We start from the raw sequence: 20644 nt of genomic DNA, 5'->3' as shown, positions 1-20644 counted from the left end.
TTAAGCACACTATTACTTGCCTACATAATCTGGCAGGAGTTTATTCACACGCCTACCTGGTCACACAATTAGCCACCAAACAGAAGACTAATGCCAAGAAAGGGAAGGATCCAAAAAGTGTTTACTTAATGGTTCCTGTGTTTCTAAAACGCTGGACTCAGGTGCTCAGGTGGTGTGAGCTGGTGACGTCATCACATTCTCCACTCAACAAGGCATTTCCAGGCTACAACACAGAGCAGTAGCTAGCAACAAATCACTGAGCAACTATCCCACTGGCTGGTGTGACAACCTCCACTGCATGAGACTGGACTTTACAAAACTCCTGTCCCTTACTTGTTACATCCCTCGTGCTCATCCTTTCAAAAAACTACACTTCAGTGTATGTACCTCAGATTACAAGAAGACAAATACAGTTACAAAAAAAACCCCAAAGTACCGAAAAGATTTACAAATACTACAATAAAATCCCAGTAAATATAATTTGGCCAATCCTTCTAAGCTTGTGGTAATAAAATCTGACCCAAACAAACTTGGTAATTTACAAGATTCAAATGAGAAAAAACTTAATGATTCTCAAATTGACAAAGACGGAACATTACAGCACTGACATCAAATTATTGTTGCTAAAAAGGAAATCCAAACGTTTAGCTTATCAATCTTTCAGGAGAATTGACTAAAGCCCAGAAATGCATTAAGGCTAGTAATTATTCATTTACTAATTTACCACTGCAGACCCATCCTGAGAGAATAAATGCATGCTTATTCAGGTCCACCTGAAAGCACCATGAAGGCACCTATTATGAATAGGTAAAATGGCACCTACACAGCTCATAAACACCCAAGTGACATACACATCTCCCACTGTGCTCTGTGCCCCCCAGCACACACTCTTCTAGCTGACACCCTCTCCCTGCTCCTATCATTAGATCCTCACTCAGCCCCACAAGAAAAGGCCTTGAAACACTGCTCCAAACACAATATCCTTAGATGAAAAACTTCAGTGTGACTGTAAGCTTTATAATTCTCATCTGCCAAAGAGAAAGTTCCAAAGGAATCCATCTTCAGTCTTCTATCCCCTAAAACAAACTTGATTTACAAAACACCGGTGTTCTGAGAAAGGTGGACTGTAAAAATATTTTTCCTGTGACATCAATCCTATTAGTCCAGTAAATTTCATTAGGAAATTGGAAATACACAATACAACCCATGGAAATACACATTTAGGCAAGGAATAGCTTAAGACAGCAAAAGGGAAGGCACCACAGAGCTTGGTTACTTCATGGCCCTTTTTCAAAAACTCTGGAACACTCTTCCAAATCTAGGCAGTTCCTTCTGCCGCCCCAAAGGGGAACAGAGCAATAAGGTGTTTTTACAGAACTTTATGGTACACTAGAGTTTGTTCTCACTAAGAAGTTTAATCCTCAGGAATTTTATCTATACGGGACTTGCAAGTAACACAACCACCATTTCACAAGTGATTACGCAAAATACACATCTAAAAATTTCAACATCGTAAAAAAGCGTTTAGAAAAAACTCTCAGGTGAAAATCACCCTTACCTGTGGAAGCGCAGTATTGAGCTGCCTCTGCAAGGAATCTCTTTCGTGACCAACCTCGTGTAATTTCCCCTGGGTTAATGCCAGCGTTTCTTGGGTCTCTCTCAGAGTGTCAAGGAGACGGTCCCTCTCTTCCAGCATGGAGACCATCAACTGTTCAAAATGTGAATCTGCATCTGGCTGTGAAGGGGAGCTGGACCCATGGCTCCCACTTCCTCCTGGGGGGCCTTCTGCTTCACTGATGGTCGGCATCACCTCGCACATCATCTTGAAATGAAAGACCCAGACCATAGTCATCAGGTGCAAAATAAAGGCTTCCACAAAGCTGCAACCTTATAGCTATCTGTAGCTGATAAATGAAAGGCTGACAGCCTCATTATTCCCAGATCTGACTGCTATGCTCTGTACAGAAAAAAACTGGGAAAACATACACATGCATATCCAAAGTGCCCAGAACACACAAGATGAAGACATTTAATACTGACAATAGTCCAGTGAAGGGGTAAAGACCAAAGAAGACTACCCTCACATAAAGAACAAACCCTGTGGCATTTTCTTTGCAAAGCTGTACTTTCTAGCTGTTGAAAACAAGTGTGCTTCTGTAACCTTTTTTTTTTCCCTTCTATTTCCCGGTGGGGGAGAGAAAGTCAAAACACGTGCCACCCAATCATTTTTCAGGAAAAGCACAGAAGGAGCATACAGCCAGTAAAACTGACAAGTACAAAATCCATCAGGCATCTTGGAGGAATGTGTGCAGTCAGCTCCTAGGAAAGACTGACGGCTCCCTGAATTCTTGGGCTGGATTTGGTGAGCGATAAACGGAACTGGCCTCTTTAAGGGCGGCGAGAGGTGTTTTTCAACGGCTGCAATGGTTGGTCAGTCAACCTAACTTACGTAAATTAACAGACCCCCCCCCCAAAAAAAATTCCACAATGGAAATATAGCAGGTCGAGACAGACGCACACGGCTAGTAAGGAAGGAAAAGTGAAAGGTGAGATTACGAGAGGCTACTAAGTGTCTCAAATATAATGACGGGACGAGGGGCAGGGGGCCGGTTCCCGAGGCTGCCGCCGGTGTTCCGGGCTCGGCGGACCCCCGGGGCGGAGATGCCCAGGACCGCGTACCACGCACCTGACAGTGACAACGACTCTACCCCGCTCGCACCCGCACCCGGTGCTGCAGCAGCCCGGACGCCAGGGTGGCGAGAACGATTCACCACGGGAACCCAGCCTGGCTCGGGACTTCCTGCGGCCACAGGTCCTCGCCCCCGCGCCCAGCGCTGGGGTCACCGGGGGCGCGGGTCACCTGGCGCTGGGGCCGGGGGGGGGGGGCGCACGGCCCCGAGAGCCCGTTCGCCGGGGGTCCCGCGGGCAGCGCCCCCTGCCCCCGCGACCCCGGGCCCCGCTGCGCACCCTTCCCCCGGGGCTGACATTCACCAGCCGCGCGGCCCCCGCGGGGAGGGCGCCGGCGCCCGGAGCCCCGCTCCGCCCCAACCCTGCCTCAGTCCCCCTATCTCTTACCTTGCTCGCCGGCGGGAGCGGGCGAGGAGGCTCCGCGGCGGCTCGCGGGCGGCTGCTCGCTCCAGGCGAGCTCGGGGCCCGACGAAGGCAGCCCGCGCCCGCCGCCCGCCCCGCGCCCGCGGCCCCGGGCCCGCCGCCCCCAGTGACTAAGGCCGGCCCGCGGCCGGACACTGGCAGAGCACAGGAGGAGCGGGCCCGGCTGCGCGTCGCCGGCGTCAACGTGCCCGACGTCGGGCGCGTCGGCGCAGCGTCAGCGCCGAGCGCCGCCGGCACGCCCCGCCCCTTCCCCCGGGGGAGGAGCCCGGGGGCGGCCGAGTGTGCAAGCACCGCCTCCTCGGGGGGCGGGCTCGCCTCCCGGACGCCGATTGACTGGATACAGTAGAAGCCCCGCCCCGGCCCCGCCCAAGTGGGTGAGCCTCGGTCGAGTCGCCGCTCCAGATTTCCGACCCTGGGCTTGGGGCTTTGGTCCTCGTCCCGAGCAGCGTCTTCCACCTGGGGGGCTGCCCCCAACTCTCCGCTTACACCCGCGGAGGACACCGAAGGTCGTTATCGAGCGTCTACTGGGTGCCAGGTTCTGAGCCCGACACTTCCCGAAGGTCACGGCTACACACCTTAACGCGGGAGCGCGCCCCAGTGCAAGTCACCTGTTCGCAGCTGGTCGGAGCCTGCGGTGTGGCCTCCGGAGCCTCCTAGGAACCGGTCCTTGCACGACTCGGAAGGACGCGGTTTCTACGCAAGACCCATTACCGACCTTTACCTGCAGTACCTGGGGAGGCAGAGATGGGCAGCGTTTGATGTTGAGGCTCCTGGGCGCTATGTCGAGAAGGCAGGCTTTGGAGCCAGGCACACCTGGTTCAACTTCCAGCAGATACTTCTCTCTGCGGTGTGGGCCTGGGCACCGCGGGGGAACCCACTTGTAAGAAGGGAGAGTGATACAGACTTACCCCAGGGCTGTTATAAGAAACAGGATGTGTAGGGAGCACCTAGTCAAGGACCTGGCTGGGGAGGTACTCAGCGAATGGTGGTCATTTCTATCTTTCTCAACATTGTTATCCTTATTCATAACCGTATTTCATCCTTGCTCAGACTTTTAAAAACCCCTGCTATGTGCCAAGTCCTGTGCTATATCTTGCAGATGCAGAGATTAATAAATACACCTTTAATAAATTAAAGCAGATGCTCCCCACTCAAGGTCTGACTCCTGGATCACAAACTCTTGGCAAAACAAAATGTCCAGGCATTGTTGCCAAGTGACACTGGCCGCTGTCTGGCTAAGTCTAAGTAAAGGCTGCATGGCGGGGGAGGGGAGTGAAGCCTTCCAAGGTAGATTCCTTGATTCCCAGTTGTGAGCTCACCAAGAACAGGTGCTATGTCTGATTGGCTTTCTTACCTCCCAAGTCCAGGACCACACCTTTCATCCACGTATTTGTTTATTCAATAAATATTTGAATGACTCCACGTAAATATGAATTTGCATCCCTGATCCAGGGTCTGGAGCAGAGGAAAACATCCAGTTCTCCTCAAGTGTACCAGCTTAATTCATCCAGCCCATATTGGCGCCATGCTGAGAAAGTACCTGCCTCCTAAAAAATCAGCACAATGATAAAATTGTGTTCAACGGAGTAGAATGTTCATTCATTTCATGAACATTTATAGAACACTGTGAGCCAGGCATGGCCTAGGTTTGGAGAACACAGGACTGCGAAAGACATCAACTTCCCCCAATTCACAGCCTGGAGGGGAGAAGAGAAACAGACTATTCCAATGTCTGTCCTATACACAGCGTGTGACTTGGTGCCTTGGGACCACAGAGGAAGGAGGAACCAACTCTGCAATTGGCATCACAGGGGCTTCACAGAGGGATGACATCTGAGCTGGGTCTCAGGATGAGCAGTTTTCCAAGTAGAGAAGGGAGAAGCCCATTTGGTATAGCGGCAGGAAAATGAGAATCCCAGATTTCACTCATTTTCATGCATCCATTTCATTCCCTCAGATTGCAAAATCAGTTAAGGGGAAAATTGTAAGCAACCTCAAATGGCCAACAAAAAAAGACTGGTTAGGGGCTTCCCTGGTGGCGCAGTGGTTGAGAATCTGCCTGCCAATGCAGGGGACATGGGTTCGAGCCCTGGTCTGGGAGGATCCCACATGCCGCGGAGCAACTAGGCCCGTGAGCCACAACTACTGAGCCTGCGCGTCTGGAGCTTGTGCTCCGCAACAAGAGAGGCCGCGATAGTGAGAGGCCCGTGCACCCCGATGAAGAGTGGCCCCCGCTTGCAGCAACTAGAGAAAGCCCTTGCACAGAAACGAAGACCCAACACAGCCAAAAATAAATAAATAAATTTAAAAAAAAAAGACTGGTTAAATCATTGCCCTGCAAATGACAGAAAGCTTGATGACGTATTTTAGAGGTATATTTTAGATGACTGGCAAAATTCTTTATCCTGACTGTGGTGGTAGGTACATGACCGCATGCATTTGTCAAATCTAACAGAACTGTACATAAATGTGTAAATTGTGTCCTAAGTTTAAAAAATTGAAGTACAGTTGATTTACAATGTTGTGTTAGTTTCAGGTATATAGCAAAGTGATTCGGCTATGCATACATATATATCTATATTTTTTCAGATTCTTTTCCCTTATAGGTTATTACAAATTGATTGAGTATAGTCCCCTGTGCTATACGGTAGGTCCTTGTTATCTATTTTATCAATATATACCTAATTTTTTTAATGGGAAAAGAAACTTAAAAAAATACCAAGTTACACACAAGTATATAGAGTGTGAGCCCTAATTCAGAAAAGAAAAGTTTGTGTTTAGATGAAGTCTGTATTATCTAAAATTTATTATCCTGTATCTGAAAATTTTTAAATATTACTGATATTAATCAAAGTGATACAATTTTAATAAAATGAGTTTTACATGAAATGAAATAGTTTTGAAAAGTGAAATTCAATTTTAAATCTCAAATTTGTAAAAGAAAAACATGTATGTCTATATGTGAAAACATTGTTACTGAGTTCAGTTAGTTTCTTACATTTCTCTATACATGTATGTACAGAGAGACTCCTAGAAAGACTTAATGTCAGCCTGTTGGCAGGGGTTGTCTTTGAGGGGGACAATGGGTTGTTTTCACTTTCTTCTTTGTGCTAGTTTGTGCTTTCCAGATACTTTATCATGAATGTGCATTCTTTTTATCATTAGAGGAAAAAAACCCACCAATGTTACTTCAGTAAAACCTAGGCAAGAACAAACCATGGCACATTGCTTTCAGGAAGCTAAGATGACATTTTGATGTAGTTATCTATATCACTCAACTAAACTCTTTCCCAGAAGTATTCACCTGAAAAATATTTCAGAGGCTCAGTCAGGAAAACAATGAACGTGAGAAATGTTTTCCCTCCAGTTCTTCTATTAAAGGCTAGATAAAATATGGGAGTACAGGTGGGGGGTAGAGTGTTTTTTACTGCGCCCAGAGTTGTGTTTTCACAAATGTGCCCGCCAGTGTTGACTCTCCAGATGATGTAGCTGTCAACCTTGAGCGTGGCCTGGGCCACCTCCCCTTTCTAGAGAGGTGAGGGGCCCGGGAGGAGAGGTGAGATTAGAATGTGGCCTGGCCTCTATCACAGAGATCTGTGTGTGTCCCAAGTCTACTGGAATATGTAAAGCAACCTAATGAATGGTGGTGGGACAATACTATTCGGGGGTGGGGTGGGGTGGAGAGGTCTGAGCTGGGGGTGGGTGATGGAGGATGTGGCTCTCCGTTTAAGAGGAGGAAACAAGCTCAGAGATACAAAGAGCTTTGGCCCAGCAGCACCCAGCTAACTTGGGAAGAGCTGGGACTGGAGCCTTGAGTGAACGGGGGGTCCTAATTGCTGATCTCATCGCTATGCTTGTGAGCAAGGAATGGTCTCTTTTTTTTTTTTTTTTAATTTTTATTTATTTATTTATTTATGGCTGTGTTGGGTCTTCGTTTCTGTGTGAGGGCTTTCTCTAGTTGCGGCAAGCGGGGGCCACTCTTCATCGTGGTGCGCGGGCCTCTCACTATCGTGGCCTCTCTTGTTGTGGAGCACAGGCTCCAGACGCGCAGGCTCAGTAGTTGTGGCTCATGGGCCTAGTTGCTCCGCGGCATGTGGGATCTTCCCAGACCAGGGCTCGAACCCGTGTCCCCTGCATTGGCAGGCAGATTCTCAACCACTGCGCCACCAGGGAAGCCCCAAAGAATGGTCTCTTAAAGGGACCCCCAAAGAGTAAGCACTTTATCAGCGGGTCTCAGCGCTGCCCCAGTAATCCAGTCCCCTGCGGAGGAGGTGAGGCCCTGGGCTTCATTAGCTTGATGACTTTAGCCATTAGAACCAACCCTGTCTGGGTTTCCCATGTATCCCTGCCAAGGTGAGGAGGGGTTCACAGACAAGGAGAAAGGGAAAGAAAGAAGACTATTCGTCTCATTTAGTTCTTAAGATAATTCCCCACGCGGCTGTTCCTGTATCCTTCCCACTGTACACATGAGGAAACTGAGGTCCCAGTGGCCACTAAGCAGGGAAGATCATCAGCCTGTGTGGTCCAGTTTCCATGGCAGTTCTGTTTCCCACAGTTGACCAATTAGGTGAAGTTTTGGCCCATGACCGAGCCCGTCCGGAGCTTGGTTGGTGCGCGTCCATCCCCAAGAGCAGGAAGGAGAAAAAGCATTTACAGAGAACCCCTAACTCGTGTAGCCTCACTCAAGCCTCACAAGTGTATCTTCCATCCTTTTACGAATGCGAACACTGAGACGCGGAGAGATCAGATTACCTGTCCAAGGCCCACAGCTTATGATTTGGTAGAAGCTGGGGGTCTTGAACCCAAGACTGCCTCCAAAGCCAGTTTTCGTGCTGCTACAACAGAAGGAGTCCCCAGGCCGCCAAAGCTGGGGACAAATCCCCTAGACCAGTGCATCAAGGCACTAAACCTGATGCCCACTGAGGGTCTACGTGCCTCTCCACCTCCTGGTCTGAAACACGCCCCATTGTCCCAACACAGTGCCAGGCACAGGGAGTTACCAGCTCCTAGAGGACCTCAGAGCCTCGCACATGGACATGAAGATGTCGATCCCTTTCATCTGTGTAAGTTTATTTATTTATTTATTTATTTTTGGCTGCATTGGGTCTTCGTTGCTGCACGCGGGCTTTCTCTAGTTGTAGTGAGCGGGGGCTATTCTTCATTGTGGTGCGTCGCTTCTCATTGCGGTGCCTTCTTGTTGCAGAGCATGGGCTCTAGGCGTGTGGGCTTCAGTAGCTGTGGCACGCAGGCTCAGTAGTTGTGGCTCGCAGGCTCTAGAGCACGGACTCAATAGTTGTGGCGCATGGGCTTAGTTGCTCTGCGGCATGTGGGATCTTCCCGGAGCAGCGCTCGAACCCATGTCCCCTGCATTGGCAGGCGGATTCTTAACCACTGCGCCACCAGGGAAGTCCCTGTGTACTTATATTTAAAAGCAAGTCATAAGCTCCTTGCAAATTGCTTCTCTTGACAACTTCATTATGCTCTGCAGATAGAGGGAATCTAATAAAAATGCCCAGCAATTGGAGGAAGAAGGGCCTGGGCAGGTAGTTCAGACTCTCTGAGGGCTCGGCTGGGGCCCCAGCCCTGACCTTTACCTTAACCTCAGGTGGGGTCCACACCCATACGAAGCCTTGATCTCTTCATCTGTAGACAGAGATAATAACACCCACACTAACTATCACGCTGGGATGTTGTGAGACTCATGGCTGGACATGAGACGTGACCACCCTGGCAGCCCTGCTGGTTCCCTGCTGAGTCTGGTCATCAGGCCTCTCTTTGAAAGGCACTTTCGCACAGTAGTTATAATTGTAGGCTCTGGAGCCCAGTGGCCTAGTTCAAGTCTTGGTTCTGCTTCTTTTTGACATGGCCGTGTATTCTTAGGCAAGTCCTCTCTGGGCCTCAGTTTCCTCATTCCTAAAGTGAGGATGATAGAACCGCCTCATAGGGATGGCTGTGAGGGTTATGCTAGTTGGGAAGGGCGATATAGAAGATCTCTATTATCACCTGAGGGGGTCCCTTTCATCCAGGCCATGCCCACCCACCCTGGAGAGAATCAGGATTGAGCTGAGTCCTCTGGTATCTCATTGCTCTTTGCCTCCGAAAGGCTAAGAGAGGGGCTGGACCCTGATCTTGTCAATTCCACGTAAGGGACAGTGCAGGGGCTTGTGGGGTTTTCCTCTCTGTCAGAAGAGAGAACAGCATGGGAGAAAGCCTTGTGGTTCTTCTTCCTATTTTCCCCCTGACCTTCAGGACATGCGGCCAGGAGCTGTGGCAGTGTCCTGAGGCCACAAGGGGAGACACTGCCCATTGGGTTTCTAGGCAGGAATTCTTTCCCACCATTTCTCATGAAAGTTATGTTTTTCCTAATCCCAAATAGAGATATCAGTCAAGACATAGAGACAAAGGGAAAAGCATTAAAATTCTCTTTGGAGAATGAAATAGTCAACATGAAGAGGTTACTGGTTGGAAAGAATCCATTGGTCAGGTCAAAAGCGAGGTCAGGAAGTGCTCTCACGTGGAGTTGAAGGATAAGGTTGAGATTTTGGGAACCAGGACAGAAGCACAGGGGCAAGAACCAGCCACTATGGAACCAGTCTGGCTTGTGGCTGCAGCACATTGTGCAGCACTGCTCGGGGCCCTGTCTGTGCCAGGGGTGAGTCATTCATGTGAATAAAATAAACATGAATGAGTTTATACACACAGGATACTTCACACAAATCCTATGAGTGGTGTTCTAAGGAATCAACAAACAAAGTCCTTAAATCAGCGAGTTTGTGATTCTGTGTAGTGCTATTAAACTTGCTCAGGGATCTCAATGTTACATGATTTGAATCCCACTCAGCAATACTTGCTGGCACTTCTCAGTGTTTGAATATTCACTGTAGGCTATGGTTTTGTGAAGCAGATGAAATAGTTTCACCGCTAAAAAAGTGACCTCGTGGGGATGGAAAAAGGTATTCCATGCAAATAGAAATCAAAAGAAAGCTGGAGTAGCAATACTCATATCAGAAAAATAGGCTTTAAAATTAAGACTGTTACAAGAGACAAAGAAGGACACTGCATAACAATCAAGGGATCCATCCAAGAAGAAGACATAACAGTTGTAAATATATATTCACCCAACACAGGAGCACCTAAACATATAAGGCAAATGTTAACAGATATAAAAGGAGAAATTGACAGTAACACAATAATAGTCAGGGACTTTAACACCCCACTTACATCAATGGACAGACCTTCCAGACAGAAAATCAGTAAGGAAACACAGGCCTTAAGTGACACATTAGACCAGATGGACTTAATTGATATCCCTAGAGTGTTGCATCCAAAAAACAGCAAAATACACATTCTTTTCAACTGCACATGGAATATTCTCCAGGATAGATCACATGCTGGGCCACAAAGCAAGCCTCAGTAAATTTAAGAAAATTGAAATCATATCAAGCATCTTTTCCGACCACAATGCTATGAGATTAGAAATCAACCACAAGAAAAAACTGCAAAAAAAGTGACCTTGTGGATGAACCTTGAGGACGTGATGCCAAGTGAAACTTGCCTGCCACGAAAGGACAAATTCCACATACAGGAGGTCCCTAGAGGAGTCAAATCCATAAAGACACAAAGTAGGATGTGGGGGCCAGGGGTAGGGGGAGGAGGATGGGGAGAGAGAATTTAATGGGGGTAGAATTTCAGTCTAGGAAGACGAAAAAGTTCTGGAGATGGAGAGTGGGGATGGTTGTACAACAATGTGAATGTACTTAATGCCACTGAGCTATACACTTAGAACTGGTTAAGATGGTAACTTTTATATTCTATATATTTTACCATAATAAAAAAAAAAAAGCAACCTGTACTCTCCTATTGCCCAACTCGAAGAATGCTTTGGACTCCTAAAAATCTGACTAACATCATTGTCAAGTGAAGGAAGTTTTTCTACAACTGGCATATTTGTCATGAAACAAAGGCTCAAGACTATCAGACAGGGCAATTAATCTTTTTAATATCATGTATTTGTGGAATTATCTTTAAATTTTTAATAATTTATTTTTTTATCAAAGAATAGTTGATTTACAATGTTGTATTAGTTTCTGGTGTATAGCAAAGTAATTCAGATATATATAGAGAGAGAGAGAGATAGATAGATACAGATATAGATATAGGTTCTTTTTCAGATTCTTTTCCATTATAGGTTATTACAAGATATTGACTATAGTTCTCTGTGCTACAGAGTAGGTCCTTGTTTATTTATTTTATACAGAGTAGTGTGTATATGTTAATCCCAAACTCCTAATTTATTCCTCCCCCCCTTTCCCCTTTGGTAACCACAAATTTGTTTTCTAAGTCTGTGAGTCTCTTCCTGTTTTGTAAATAAGTTCATTTGTATCATTTTTTTTTTTTAGATTCCACATATAAGTGATATCATATGATATTTGTCTTTCTCTGACTTACTTCACTTAGCATGATAATCTCTAGGTCCATCCATGTTAAAATGATTTTTAATTGGCATTTGTCTTTTGCTAATAGACCCTTCTTTTTATGTTTTCTGTTATCCAATATCTACATCAGATAGAGATCCTTCCCACATGTTATTAAAATATGTAATATTGTCAAAATATATTAGTTTATAATAATAAGAAGCCACGAGTGTATGATTTTTTTTTTTTTTTACAGAAAACCTCTGAACCTGCTTACTAGGGACCATCATTATTGAAATCATATAAATACAGTGTTTTGAAAAATAATTAGGGTTTGGGGAATTCTGATACCTCATTCCCAAGTCTCAAAGATGACTATCTGTTGGGAATTTGGAAACTGTGATTGCTGACTTACTGAGGAACAAGGATCACACTGAGAGGCTGTGCCACCCAGCACCCGCGCCCAGGGCCCTGGGAGTCAGAACAAGAAACGAGCGTGTTGTTTGAGCTCTTTCCTTGAATGAATGAATGATCTCACTGCAGCCGGCAAAGCCTTTTCTTTCTTCCTGACACTTCCTTAAAAATCACTTTAACTTTGATAGATGACATGACAACTGTGGGGCGTGGCCATTTTTATCCATTTCATTCATTTATTCAACAGACGTGATCATGTCGAGCCACTTGATGCCAGGCGCCGGGCCAGGCGCTAGAAATCAGACAGTAAATCAGGACGGCAGAGCTGAGTGTCCAGCGTTGAAACAGACAAGCAAACAAAAACTGCATCTGGTTTGAAAATCACACGTGCTGCGGCCATGAATGGCTCTGGAGACGGGCTCGCATCAGTTGGATCCCCTACATCGAGAAGTAGCGTTGAGGTTGCCCCGTGGCTGAGAGCTCCTCTCTGCCCTTCTGCTCACCACCGTTACGCGGGACGGGAAATGAGTTTCCCCGGGGAGAAGCCAGAGAGAGGCGGACAGACGTGAACTCAGCGTCGATTAACTGATGAATCCGTGTGTCAAGCTAAGAGCTCTTATGTGCATTTTGGATCTTTGCCTTGGAGGGTCTGGTTGTCCATCTTCACTGCTAATACCAAGTTAATTTGGAATCAAAGGCTTAGCATTTCATGCAAAAAAACCCAAAAAAACAAAAAAAAAGCTGAAAAACTTTTTCTTTGAGATTGGCATGTGTTTTAGTTTGCTAGAGCTGCTGTAACAAAGTTCCACAGCCTGGGGGGCTTAAACAGCAGACATTTATTGTCTCCAGTCCTGGAGGCTGGAATCTGAGACCCAGGTGTGGGCAGGGCTGGTTCCTCCCGAGGCCTCTCTCCCTGGCGTGTAGACGGCCGTCTCCTCCCTGTGTCCTCACAGGGTCGTCCCTCTGTGTGTGTCTGTGTCCTTTTCTCCTCTTCTCATAAGGACACCAGTCCTATGGGATTGGGACGTGCCCTAGTGACCTAATTTTCCTTTAATCACTTCTTGAAAGACCCCAACTCCAAATACAGTCACATTCTGAAATGCTGGGGGTCAGGACTCCGACACATGAATTTGGGGAACACAGATCTGCCCATGACAGCCTGCCTCAGCAGCGTCCTTGGCAATGTTGTAGATACACCAGTAATCTCCCCCCACCTTCACTGTTAACTTCCTGCCTATCACATTTCCATTTACAAGGTCTGACCACTAACTTCCAGTCTAAGCTGGAACGGCCAGGGCTCAAAGACTGCAGCATACATTTTACCCCACTGAGAAACTTGTTTTAAAAATGAATCTGGAAATACCCGAGCTGGGGGCAGATTCTCAAATCCCCATTTTTTAATGATATTTTTTACTACCATGCCTGAAGAATACCTACAGTCGTTTCCTTATTCCACGTTGGTGAGGTTGTAAATGATTAATGACAATTTGCCTTTATGTGTAGCTTCTGGCAGATTTCTTCAACCTGGCTACTGACTTTGTCTAATTGTGTGTGTGTGGTTTTTGTTGCTGCTGTTGTTGTTTTGGGTTTTTTTTTTGGCTGCGCCGCGTGGCTTGTGGGATCTTAGTTCCCCGACCAGGGATCGAACCCGGGGTCCCAGCAGTGGAAGCACCGAGTCCTAACCGCTGGACCACCAGGGAATTCCCATAATCCTGTGTGTTTATACCATGTTTAGGGAGGCACCTGTGATTTTCTTGCGCTGTATAGATTTTCACACATCTGATGCTCATTACAGGCCGCTTCTCTACATAGCATGTAAGTTTAGGTCACAGTAGCAGATTTTAGCAGGTGAGTCAGATCCAATGTGAAAGGAAAAGCATCCCCACATATGAGGCAAACTTACTTCCCACAAATGGAACCTTGACCGACTGCTCCAACCCCACGGTGCCCCTGCCCCATCCCACCCTCCTCACCCGACCCTGCCTCAACTCCTCCGCTCCCCGCTGCCCAGGCAGCCCTCTGGCCGTACCTTCTCCTGGCCCGGATGACAAGATGCTGATGGCAGGGGTGGCTCACAGCTTGGCAGGGACTGACGGGGAGCAGTGTCACCGTCCCCTCCGGCCCAGCGTTCTCAGAACCTGCTGGCTGCGGTTCAGGATGAAGAAAGGGAAACGAAGCCCATTTCTTGGGCAGTGGGTGTGGGGATTTTTTTTTTTTTTAATTTGGATCAAAATACTTAGATCTGAGTAATGCCTTCCTTGACCCAGGCAGCAGCAGAGTGTGTGAACACCCATGAAGGCTCCAGGCAGGGTGTGAGAAGCAGGGCTGTGAAAAGGAGTTTGCCAACTCCCGGAAGAAGCTGGACAACTGGAACACAAATCCACCACCCACGCTGTGCTGGGAGGTGCTGCCCCAAGGGATTTCTAAGAGCTGATCGCCAAAGAAAAGCCGGGCAGGCTCACAGCCAGAGTTCTGGGAACTGCCCATCCCAGGGCCTGTCCGTCCGCGGTAATTCACAGCGCTGCCTGGTCTGGGCTTTCGCACCGGGCAGGATGGGAACACGTGGGATCTCTTTACTGGGCTTCCCAGCGTGGAAGTTGTAGGCAGAGGCTTTGCACAGGGAGGATGGAGGAGGCATGGGGGAGGGCCCAGGGCAGGGTCTGCTCTCGGTCGGGAGGCGGGGCCTGGCAGAACTCCGTCCCTCTCTCTGCCGGTCTCTCTGCCTTGATCTCCAGCACCGAGCAGGTGAGCAGTCATCACCTGTGGAACAACTGCTGTCCCCGGAAGGGTCCCAGGGAGCCCACGTGGAGCAGTTCCTTCCTCCTGGATGGGTCGGGTGCCTCACTGTGACGCAGCCCACCCTGCTGGCTCCCTCGGACCAGGGCGGGAAGGTTCTGGATCACTCACACCCTGACCTCATTCGTTCAGGACACGGTGATCTCTCGAGGGCCTACAGGGAAGGAAGGAACCGGACAGGCAGGATCCTGGGGAGGAGATAAGCCTTAAAGAAGTAATTACCCCAGCATTTCTTCAATCACATGGTGAGACACGCCCCACTGGAACGGATGGGAGCCAGGAGGGCTGACGGCAGTGGCAGCGGTGCTCTAACCTAGTCTGATGGGGGACGGTGGTGGGCAAGATGGCGGTGCTGTGGCCGCCAGGTGCGGGCAGGAAGACCCGGCTGCCCCTCTGTGCTTGGCCCATCTTAAGAGGCCTGAGAGGGCTCCTGAGTGAGCTTCCAGCAGCCCCGACCAGACCCCATCTCCTCCATCCCATTGAGCAGCTGGGGGACCTCAAGGCGTAAGATGTGGTCCCGCCCCGAAGGAGAGGCCATGCCAGAAACAGCCCCACTCTACGGGGTGCCCTAGACTTTTGGATCAACACATCGCTAAGTAAATTTTGAGCACCTTCCTCTATGTAATGGTGGGTGGGTAGATATGTCTGCGTCCTACTCCTGGTCCCTGTGAATGCAATCTTACTTAGAATAAGGGTCTTTGCAGATGTAATCAAGTTAAGGATGTCAAGATGAGACCATCCTGGACTTAGGGTGGGCCCCACATAGAATGACTGTGTCCTTATAGAAAGAGGAGAGGACGCAGACACACAGGGGAGAAGGCGTGTGAAGATGGGGGCAGAGATTGGAGGGATGTGGCTGTAGGCCCAGGAGCACCAAGGGGTTTGGCCACCACAGGGAGCTAGAGGAGAGGCATGGGACGGATTCTCCCTCTGAGCCTCGAGAAGGAACCAACCCTGCCCACACCTTCATTTCGGATTTCTGGACTCATTTCTGGTCTTCGTTTTGGATTTCTGGTGTTGGAGGTGCTTAATCAAAAAGTCTAGGGCCGGGACTTCCCTGGTGGCGCAGTGGTTAAGAATCCGCCTGCCAATGCAGGGGACACGGGTTTGAGCCCCGGTCCGGGAAGATCCCACATGCCGCGGAGCAACTAAGCCCGTGTGCCACAACTACTGAGCCTGCGCTCTAGAGCCCATGCACCACAACTACTGAGCCCGCGTACCACAACTACTGAGCCTGCGCTCTAGAGCCCATGCGCCACAACTACTGAGCCCGCGTACCACAACTACTGAGCCTGCGCACCGCAACTACTGAGCCTGCGCTCTAGAGCCCGCGAGCCACAACTACTGAAGCCCATGCGCCTAGAGCCCGTGCTCTGCAAAAAGAGAAGCCACCGCAAGGGGAAGCCCGCACACTGCAACGAAGAGTGGCCCCCGCTCGCCACAACTAGAGAAAGCCCGCGTGCAGCAGCAAAGACCCAACGCAGCCAAAAATAAAAAAATAAATTAAAAAAAAAAGAAGTCTAGGGCCCCCAGAATAGGAGAGAATACATTTCTGTTGGCATAAGCAGTCCAGTTTACTACAGGAAACGAATACATTAAACATTCCCTACTAACATCCTATGTGCACTCTAAGACCACAGAGCAGCTGGCATAAGGCAGGAGGAGCCCAGGAAGAGGGGAAGATAAAAGTGAAATCCGGGGTCATGGTTACCTGTGGGGTGGAGTGCAGGGGAGCTGGGCGTGAGGTGCACTAGGAGGTGTGATTGGTCCCGGCTTGTTTTATTTCTTAAGTGGTCGGTGGTACGTGGGCGTCCCTGTTATCTCGTTATTATTTTCACCTCTGTTCTTTTGTATAAATGAACTATTTCATAATAGACGTTTTTTCAGAGGGCACAGGATTGGGAGTCAGGTGCTGAGTTCATTTTCTGCACATTCCAGCCTGCGGTTTGGGATGCTCACGTGGGGGTGAGTGGTGGTGGGGAGACTGGAGTGCTTGGCTCAGGTGGGCACACCTTATTGGACCCCCCAGGGGCCGGGTTGGGACCCCAGCTCCAGTCACACAGCTGGTCCCCATGGCAGTGCAGGGTCTTTCCAATAATGAGAGGAAAAGACGGGTCCTTTCTGTCAAATAATTTAACACCTGTTTACATTTAACTTAGACCTTTGTGTAAATATCTTAAACCCAGATGGGGTTTAAGACAAAAGACGTGCTGTCCTTGTTTAAAGGCTTGCGTGCTGGGGACTTCCCTGGCGGTCCAGTGGTTAAGACTCCGCGCTTGCACTGCAGGGGGCACGGGTTCCATCCCTGGTGGGAGAACTGAGGGCCCGCTCAGTGCTCTTTGCGCCCCAGTCTCCATCCCTGTGGGTGGCAGAAAAACAGGTTCTCTCGCCCCTGACCTATTTCTCACCGTGTAAGATTAATATTTCCTCCGGGAACCGGAAGCTGAGCTGCTGTACTCCTGCTCCCCACGTGGATGCTTTCCTCCTTGCAGTGCCTTCTGGGAACACCTCCAAGTACTGGCCAACGTCTGCAGGATGGGGGCAGGGGTGGGGACCGCCGTGAATCCCCCTCGAGCCCTGTCCCTCAGCCTCAACCCAACAGGCCACCCTGGCTCAGGAAAGCCCGCCCACAGCAGCCCAGGCTGAGTCAGACCGTGTTCCTCCCTGGTTTCTGACACACTCGGGATGAAATCCACAACTCACCCAGCAGCAGTCACACTGGCTGCCTTAGTGGCTCTCAAACCTGCCAGGCTGGTTCCTGCCCCAGGGCGTTTGCACTGGCTGCTCCTCTTTTCCCAGAACTCTCTGACCTGACCTCTCACACAGCTGACGTCTCCCAGTCTCTGAGTTGTCACGCCATAGAGTCACCTCTTCCAGGAGGTCACCCCGCCAGGGAGCCCCTCTCACCCCGCATCCCTCTCCTGCCTCGTCCCTCACACAGCTCTTCGTGCAGCTCCTGGCCGTGGTCCCAGTGGGGAAGGGGGAAGCCGGGAGCCTCAGGCAGTGAGGCGATGAGCTTGGTCCTGGGAGAGGAGGGAGAGAGAGGTAACCAGGCCAACTCCCGTCCCAGCTACCGCAAGCCTATGAGGTTCCGTGGGCCCAGGTGCCGAGGACACAGGGAGGGCAAGAGGACATGGCCTCGGCCCTCAAGGAACCTAAATTCCCCGTGGGTGTAGACAGAGTGCAGGGGAAAGGAGGTGGTGGGGTCTGGGAGCCTGGGGGAAGGCACCACCTCTGGCCCAGGAAAAGCAGGGCGGTCTTCCTGGAAGAAGCAACATCAAAGGCAGGACAGAAAGGACAAGTAAGAGTTAGTCATGTGAGGAGAGTGGAGGAAGAAGGTCCATGCAGAGGGACCAGCAGCGCACAGGCTGGGAGGAGGGTATTCACTGAGGCTGGGGCGTCTACTAGACACCTCACCCCCTCTTCCCAAAGATGGGGGGGGGTACTCAGGTTTGCTCTGCCTGAGGGAAGGGAAATTCCGCAAAAGGGAGAGGTGGGGGACTTCCCTGGTAGTCCGGTGGTTAAGATTCCATGCTCCCAATTCAGGGGGCACGGGTTCCATCCCCGGTTGGGGAACTAAGATCCCGCCTTCCACACAGCGCGGCCAAAAAAATTAAAAATAGATAAATAAATAAATAAAGCTGAATTCCCAGATGACAGCCCCAAAAGATGCACTTATATATGGAAAAAAAAAAAGAGGGGGAAGGGGCTTCCTCCCTCCCTCCCCCTTTCCTGGGGCCCCCTGGCACAGTGAGGCGAGCCCCCAGCTGCCGCCAGGAGGAGCGGGGGCGGGGTGGGGGGGTGGCTCTGCCCCTTTCCCACGCCTGCAGGCTCCTCCCCCTGCCGTTGTGCCAGCTGGGGCTCCAGAGGGGTGTGGGAGCAGAGCCGCAGGCTCCCACCCGCTGGCCAAGCGGCAACCTGCCTGGGGATGACAAGCTGCAGACTCTTGTGAGAAAGACGATGAGGTCTCCTAATAAGAACGGAAGAAACCAAACCCAGCCAGAGCAGCGAACCTCACTGGTGCGGCATGGCGAGCCAGGCGGAGCCAGGAGTGGCTTCTCTGGGCTTTGGGCTGACCTAAGGCCATCTGCGGCCGACGGTGGAGAAGGAAGGGCAGGCTGACCAGCAGGGCCAATGCGCCGGGCCTGGGGGACGCTTGCTGGGCAGACACAAGGACCGTGGCAGCCGCACGGAGGTCTGGATTCCCAGCCCGCGTGTGCAGGTCCGCTGTGATTATTATTATTACGATGTAGTCTCCCTCATTCCTTCCACACTCTCAGGGAGTCGGGGGTAGGGGAAGGGATGTGTTTCCCTCTCAGTGGCTCCACGTGTTGCCTCGTCCTGGGGGTGGAGCGTGAAGGTGGTGCGTATTGGGGTGAACAGCATCAGGGGTGCCCCTTCTCCGACACTGGGGACCTCGGACAGATCAAAGGCCCAGCGGTAGCCAGGAGGCTGGCCCCAGTCACCGGCTCACTTAACAGGCACTCCCTGAATGCCTGTTACATGCTGGCCCTGACCTGGGGGCTGTGAGTGTCACGGTGAACAAGAGCAGGTGGGGGTCCCTAAGCTGGAGGGGCTTCTGGTCCTACAGGAAGCACTGACAGCATCAGAAAAGCAATACATAAAAAGAGCCACTTGCTACTCCCCTGGCCTCAACGCTCCAAGGCCAGTGTGTGAAAGTTAAAGCCCAAATCCCGTGCGGTCTGGGTTTTCCCCAACCGTTCCTCGGAAACTGCTCTCTTCCCGGAATCCAGAGCCCCCGGCTCAGCGCTTCTCTTACTTGGTACCCACAGCACTCTGCCCTGTTCACCCCACACCCTCCTCCCCCTCCCAGCCGTGGCCAAACCCCCTGGTCCCTTTTTAGGGCTCCTCACCCTATGGCGACTCCCTTAAACATTGGGATTCCATAAGGCTCCATCCCGAGCCCTCCTCTCCATCTGTACTGTACTCCCCGGGGAATCACATCCTTTCCTGAGGTTTCAACGACCATCTAGACAGTTATGGTCCCTGTAATGGGTTGGATCGTGTCCCCCCTAAAATCCATGTGTACCTGGAACTTCAGCATGTGAGCTTATTTGGAAACAGGGTCTTTGCAGATGCAGTTAGTTAAATTAAGATGGGGTCACACTAGAATAGGCTGGACCCTAAATCCAGTGACTGGCATCCTTACAAGAGGACCGTGTGAAGACACACAGGGGAGAAGGTCAAGTACCAGAAGGGGGCAGAGGTCGGAGGGATGCAGCTGTAACGCAAGGTACACCAAGGATCACCGGAAACCACCAGAGGCTGGAAGACGCAAAGAAGGATTCTTCCCTGAGTCTATGGAGGGAGCCCGGCCATGCTGATACCCTGATTTCAGATTTCTGGCCTCCTGAACCACGAGAGAATAAATTTCTGTTGTTTTAAAGCATCCAGTTTGTGGTCACTTGTTATGGCAGCTCCAGGACTCCCATGCAGCCTCCAATCTGTCTCCCACCATGACCCTGAATGTCACCCCTGCATTTCCACCTGCCTACCAGACGCTCCTCTCTCGACATCTGTTCCTATTCCGGAACTCCTCGTCTGGGGAACCGCATCCAGGCTGCCCAAGCCAGAGCCCAGCCGTCCCCCAGACTCCTCCCTGCCCTCTACCCCGACATACAATGACTCACCAAGCCCTGCACGTTCCACCTCCTGAATCTTCCTTAAAAGCCAAAGATTGCAACCAAATGCAATCCTGGAAACTTGACGGGTCCCTGGATTTCAAAACAAACAAAACCCAACTCTGAAAGACATTCCTGGAATAACTGGGGAAATCTGAACTCGGACTGGACACCAGATGCCATCCTGTTGAACTTCCAGCGTGATACTGGTCTTGTGGTTAAGGAGGAAGATGACCTTACGCCAGGAGATGCAGCTGAAGGGCCCAG

At 50.2% G+C, this 20644-nt stretch overlaps 1 protein-coding gene across 5 annotated transcripts in view; it reads right to left on the bottom strand.

Moving 5' to 3' along the window:
• The window catches only part of PPFIA1 (PTPRF interacting protein alpha 1), a 95445-nt gene extending 90278 nt beyond the window's left edge, over window positions 1–5167 (bottom strand). For 2 of the 5 annotated variants that reach the window (XM_036859630.1, XM_036859631.1), the window contains exons 1-2: window positions 3076–5165; window positions 1559–1822 (exon numbers count right to left, since the gene is read on the bottom strand). In XM_036859630.1, the coding sequence (XP_036715525.1) occupies window positions 1559–1822 (264 nt within the window). In that variant the 5' untranslated portion in view covers window positions 3076–5165. Of the gene's footprint in view, window positions 1–1558; window positions 1823–3075 lie in introns of all 5 variants that reach the window. The other 3 variants (XM_036859632.1, XM_036859634.1, XM_036859629.1) reach the window with 2 other exon arrangements.
• Between the last annotated feature and the right edge of the window lie 15477 nt (window positions 5168–20644).

The sequence above is a fragment of the Balaenoptera musculus genome, chromosome 8 (assembly GCF_009873245.2).
Source record: "Balaenoptera musculus isolate JJ_BM4_2016_0621 chromosome 8, mBalMus1.pri.v3, whole genome shotgun sequence".
In the NCBI taxonomy this organism is placed as follows: domain Eukaryota; kingdom Metazoa; phylum Chordata; class Mammalia; order Artiodactyla; family Balaenopteridae; genus Balaenoptera; species Balaenoptera musculus.
Note: the sequence above shows the minus strand (reverse complement) of the source record. Positions and strands in the feature narration are given on the sequence as shown.